The 6,000-nt window shown below is 55.6% G+C and overlaps 1 protein-coding gene across 1 annotated transcript; it reads left to right on the top strand.

The window, feature by feature from the left end:
• Positions 1-1,146: 1,146 nt before the first annotated feature.
• On the top strand, positions 1,147-2,444 carry LOC309889035 (olfactory receptor 10K1-like; the record flags this gene model as incomplete). The annotated part of the gene is made up of 2 exons (XM_082781709.1): positions 1,147-2,003; positions 2,411-2,444. The coding sequence occupies exons 1-2, from the start codon at positions 1,162-1,164 to the stop codon at positions 2,442-2,444; spliced, it is 876 nt and encodes a 291-aa protein (XP_082637835.1). The 5' UTR covers positions 1,147-1,161.
• Positions 2,445-6,000: the final 3,556 nt, after the last annotated feature.

Genomic DNA, 6,000 nt, shown 5'->3' on the forward strand with positions numbered 1-6,000 from the left:
TTGCTGCAGTTCCCCTGCCCATGGGGATGGGAGGGCTGGGGCTCACGTAGAAGCCCGCAGCCACGAGCGTGCCAAAGCTCCCCAAGCCCTCTCCACTCCTGAGCATCCCTCGGGCCAGCGCACGTGTGCTTTCAGGGCTCTTTTCCCCGCTCCAGCCCCCCGGATTTCTTTTCTGCACCTTCATTGCGGGGACTGGAGGGGAGGGAGAGGTCCCGTGGCAGGACCCCGAAGTCCGAGCCTTGTTCCACCCAACCCCTCTGCTTGACGCCCATCGGGGGTGGAAGGGGACAGCCCAGCCACGCCACCCCAGGCCACCATGTCCCTTGGTCCTGCAGGGGAGCCAAGACCCTTCCCCACTCTCCCCTCGCTGGAATAATCCCCGTTCTGGGTCCAGGACTGCAGCCGGAGGTGGCTGCGCTGCTCAAAGCCCTGCTTTGCCTGCTCTGCTTCCCCAGCAGCTCCAGCACCTCGTCAGCCACAGCTCCGCGCCCTCTCACAGCCCACGTGCCCCTTGAACGAGCAGGAGGCTCTGCAGCACCGCTTCCCCCCTCCTGCAGCCCCTAGGAGCCACTTTCCCCAATTCCAGGAGTTCCCCCGCGACATCTTGCGTCCCCTGCCCCACCTTCCAGCCCGTGACTCGCCTGCCCTCGCAGCACCTGCCCTTGCAGATACCGCTTTCCCTGCTACAAGACGAGCAACGGGACTTCCCCGTGGGGGCTGCCATGCCCCGGGTGAGCCCCGGTGGCCGTGCACCCACCCTGACAGCCACTGCGGCTTGGTGAGGGGAGCCGGGGGTCCTTGAGTTGCTTGGGGAGCACCGGGAGCTGCAGCGAGGCCGAGGGCTGCCCGCAGCGCTCACCAGCCCCGAGCCCACGCGTGCACCCTGCTAATGTCAGGAACAGAGCCCGTGGTGGGGGCACAGAGACCGGGAAGGGGTCTGCTGAGGGGCGCTGGAGCAAATTCTCCTTGGCACGGCAGCAGACAACCCCCCCTTGAAGCTCTTTCGCCCCTCTTTGGCCTGGCTCCTTGCGGAAAGCTTCCATGGGCAGTGAAAACCAAACGATGGCCACCGACTTCATCTTCGTGGGGTTCTCCAGCCTGGCGGAGCTGCAGAAGCTGCTCTTCGGGGTGTTTTTGCTTCTCTACCTGCTCACACTGAGCATGAACACGGCTATCATGACCGTCATTAGGGTGGAGCGGAGCCTTCACACACCCATGTACTTCTTCCTCTGCGTCCTGTCCTTTTCCGAGACCTGCTACACCCTCGTGATCGTCCCCAAGATGCTGGTGGACTTGGTGGCGGAGAGAAAAGCCATTTCCTTCTTGGGCTGCGCCGTCCAGATGTACTTCTTCCTCCTGCTGGGCTGCTCCCACTCCTTCCTCCTGGCGGCCATGGGCTACGACCGCTGCGTCGCCGTCTGCCGCCCGCTGGCCTACAGCAGCATCATGACCCGGCGGCTCTGCGCGCAGCTGGTGGCCGCGTCGGCGCTCAGCGGGCTGCTGGTGGCCCAGCTGGTCACCCCCCTGGTGTTCTGCTCGCCGTTCCAGGCCAGCCGGCAGCTCGAGCACTTCTTCTGCGACATCTCCCCCGTCCTCCGCGTGGCCTTCAGGCAGAGCGACGCCGGCGAGGCCGTTATCGTGGCGCTGGGCGTCTTCGCCCTGATGGTCCCGCTGACGCTGCTCCTGGCTTCGTACCTCTTCATCCTCGCCGACGTCCTGCGCATCCCCTCGGCCGCGGGGAGGCACAAAGCCTTCTCCACCTGCAGCGCCCACCTGGCCGTGGTGCTCGTGCACTACGCCTGCGCCTCCCTCATCTACCTGAGGCCGGGCTCCAGCTCCTGGTCGGGCCAGGACGCGCTGATCTCGGTCACTTACACCATCCTCACCCCCCTGCTCAGCCCCATGATTTACACCCTGAGGAACAAGGACGTCAAAGCAGCTCTCCGCAAAGCCATCAGGAAAACACAAATTTCTCCAGAATGTTTTCCAGGAAAGAGGTCAAGGTGTGCTACGTCCCCAGTGGATGTTTCCAGCTGGAAGCCTCCCCTTCCAAAAAGCATCGCTCCTTTTCCGTCCCCCTTGTGCACATTGTGTCACAGCAGGCAGTTAGGAGTTCCCTTCCTTCATCTAATTAGATCATCTAATTGTTGGAATTGGATGATATTCGAGGTCTCTCATAACCCAAACCATGATTTTATGATTCTAGAGCCCCCCTGCCAAGGGCAGGGACACCTTCCCCTAGGCCAGGCTGCCCCCAGCCCCATCCAACTTGGCCTTGGGCTCCTCTGGGCAACACCCCAGTGCCTCAGCACCCTCATAAGAAATTATTTCTCCCTCAAATCTAATCTAAATCTGCCCTGTTTTGGTTTAAATCCCTTATTCCTTGTCCTACCACTACTCTCCCTGACAGAGTCCCTCTCCAGCCTTCCCGTGGCCCCCCTTGAGGAGAAGGCCGCCATCAGGCGCCCCCGGTATCTCCTCCAGAATTCACCGATCCCGTCCCAATTCAGCACGTGTCTTTAGTTCCTGCATCCACCTTCATGCTTGTCTGGAAGATGGGAACAACATCTCCGTTTTGCAGATTCGAGGAACCTCCTCGGTCTCTGGCCTTTCCACGATGGCCGAGGGCGCTGAGGGGCCGCAGGCCTCGATGGCCTCCGCAGCCTCACACGGGGCTTCCACCCACCCCAGTCCCCGCCTGTGGGTCCCGTTTAAGCTCGCTTTGGGGCTTCCAGAACTCGACGGGTGTATTTTGTAGAGGAGCTGGTTTCGTGCCATGGCCACGCTCATGGCTCCTGGCCGCAGGCTGACTTCCCCGCCTTGGCCATCGTGGGGCCTGGTGTGGGCCTAAAGATTGACGTTTTGGGCCCAGACCTGCCTGCTGACCTGGGCTGTTGGTTGAGCCTGGCTTCTGTCCCCAGTTCTGCCCTGCTCACCTCACTCGGGCACCGTGGGGCTTGCTCTTGGCCAGGGAGGCTACTGTGCTGTCGGCCGCTTTGCCCCCCTTGGCTCCCATCCCTTGGGGAAGAGACGGCCCTCCTCACTCCCTCACAGCTTACACAGCAAGGGGAGACGTGTCATGTTGTCATTCTGGCTTTTATTTTGTTTTACTAAACCTCCAGTGGTCTCCTTTGCAGTCTGTGATTATAACCCCGTAACAGATTTGAATGGGATTGAAGCCGGCACTCTGGAAAATCCCCCTGCCTTTGGCTTGTCGCACAGCTCTGACCAGAACTGTGAGAGAAACCGGAGCCTTGGCTCCTCGGTGTTGGGAAGGTGCTGCCAAAGCAGAAAATCGTGAATGTGTACATGGATGTGGAAGGTTAATCACCCCTCGTCGAGCACCAGCAACCTTTGCTGACAGCGCCTGCACCAGAGGTTGAACCCAAGTTGTCCTAGTCTGGCTTGAGAAGTTCTGCCTCACCTTCTGGAGGGGGGGCATGGGTGGTATTTGGATTTTCTATGCCTCTGTGGAGCACAAGTCCTATGAGGAGCAGCTGAGGGAACTGGGGTTGTTCAGTGTGGAGAAGGGGAGGCTCAGGGCAGAGCTCCTTGCTCTCTACAACTCCGTGAAAGGAAGCTGTGGGGAGCTGGGGAGTCGGTCTTCTCTCACAGGTAACCAGGGATAGGACCAGAGGGAATGGCCTCAAGTTGTGCCAGGGGACGTTCCGGTGGCAAATGAGGAGACATTTCTTCTCAGAAAGAGCAGTCAGGCGTTGGGACGGGTTGCCCAGGGAGGTGGTGGAGTCGCCGTCCCTGGGGGTGTTCAAGGAGAGGTTGGACGTGGTGCCTGGGGACATGGTTTAGTGGGTGACATTGGTGGTAGGGGGACAGTTGGACCTTGGATCTCGGAGGGCTTTTCCAACCCTAATAATTCCATGATCCTATAGGCACTGCCTAGGCACTGCCAGTCATATGGTAAGGGGGAAGCCTCTCCTAGACATTGCTTTGTTAAAAACAAAACAAAACAAAACAAAACAACAACAACAACAAAACAACAACAACAAAAATATGGCTGGATGTCCTGAGACTATCTGCAGTCACTGGGTGCCTTCTGCACTGCTCAGTGATGTTTCCTTCCTTCAGATCTCAAGGAAAAACAAGTTTCTTTTAAATTTCTTTTTGAAGTGTTTGAGGATTCTGGCCAGAACAAGTGTATGGCTTTCACCTAGGGGCTGATGAAATGGAAAGAAAAACCCAAACTAAACTAAACCAAAAACAAACAACACAGCGAAACAACTTGCCAAACCCCAGTGGAGCACTGCATTTACCAGCTCCTCCTGGGAAAATGGCAGCTGCCTCCCTCGTTCGTGACAACACCCGTAATACCGTGGCAAAATGGGGCCAAGTGGGAATCTTGTGGAAAACCTGTTCTTCCATAAAATCCAGCAGATTTTACTCTGCTGTCAAATCAAAGCTCACGATGAGGAGACATTTCTGCTCCTCCAAGTACCGCTGCAGTGTCGCTCTGGAAAGTCCCTTGCAGCGGCTCTGCCTTGCAAAACAGCTCCATCTACTTGCAGCATCGTTTTATTATTCCTTTTATTTGTTTATTATCAACCTTCTTGTGACTGGGGGCTCCCAGGCCTCCAGAGGCCATCAAGAGAAAGGAGGGCGCTCACCATGGCCAGGACTGGCTGGAGGAGATGTGGGGAAAGGCAGAGCATGAAAGGAAGAAGAAAGCATTGGGCACACCCGAGAAACCAGTGAGGGAATGCACCAGCATCTTCTGACTCCTGGCAGAGGAAAGACCGGGGCACACCGCAACTCCCGGTGCCCCTCTGCAGCTCGAAGCGATGCCCAAAGCTCTCCTAAGTCCTTAAGCCTTTTCAGAGAGACTTTTCAGCCTCTCGTGCTGCCCGAGCAGCCAGGAGGCTGCGGGTACACAAGAAGCTGTGAGGAGACACGGCAGAGCCAACCTGGCCAAAGGGATATCCCAGGCCATGGGACGTCATTGTTATTATCCCTTCGTTTTCTGTCCTATTAAATGGTCTTTATCTCAACCCACAAGTTTTTAGCTTTGCTTTTTTAGCACCTAAGCGTGACTCTGGGTTAAGCCACAAGCTTTTACCTCCGTTTTTATCACCTAAGTGAGATACTTGGGTGATTCCGGCTCAAACCACCCCAGTTGCCAAGAGTATTCGCATCCTACATCCCAACGCAGTGCAGTCGCAGCCAGCAGTAAGAGAAGTCACCCTATCCCAGCCAAAGGGTAAGGCAGAGGTCGGTGCTCGTGACATCTGGTTGTAATAAATGGCTCAGTCTTCAAAATAGGACTATAATCAAAGTTTACAATTTATTAAAGGAATAGAGGTAAGCAAACAGTGCTGGGTGCGCCAGGAGTCTCTGCTCCACCAAGACGCACAGCAGTTACATCAAGCAGCTGATTTTTATGCTCCTAGGCTGATACATAGTCATTACTACTTCTAAAAAAACCAGGGTTATTATAATTAGTTTCTGGAATCCAAACCCTCCTACTGGAGCATGCGTATCAGTCTCCGGGGGTCCCTCTGGGGGTCTCTCGTGCTGAAGGCTCAAAGTCTTCCTCCCTCTTGTCCTTCTCCTTTGTCCAACTTGGCTGTATGTCAGAGACTTGTGCAACATCCCCTGCAAGCTTTGTCTTCTAGTTGTTCTTCAGCTCTCCCCGTCTCCTTCATCTCCTGGCCAGATAGCAGAGACTTGCATAGTGTCCCATGCAATAGTCATAATAGTTAGCAGTTATTCTGAACCCCCCCCAGACATCAGAGACTTAAAGGAAAAGCCTAGAAATACGCTTCCCTTCAAGCTCTCTATTGACACGAATTGCCAAAACATTCCTTTGCAAGACACAAGAATTATATACATTAACCACTCTGTTTTTCTTAGACTTGTGCTTATACAAGGGTATGTAAGACAGAAGGTCACATTCATCATACCATGCGGCCCTAGCATTGTTCCATACTGACACGAATCAGATGAACATATCTCACACGGTCAGTCTTCCGCTTCCTATTTTTCCTC

This window comes from Aythya marila (genome assembly GCF_965140915.1).
Source record: "Aythya marila genome assembly, chromosome: 32".
Taxonomy (NCBI): domain Eukaryota; kingdom Metazoa; phylum Chordata; class Aves; order Anseriformes; family Anatidae; genus Aythya; species Aythya marila.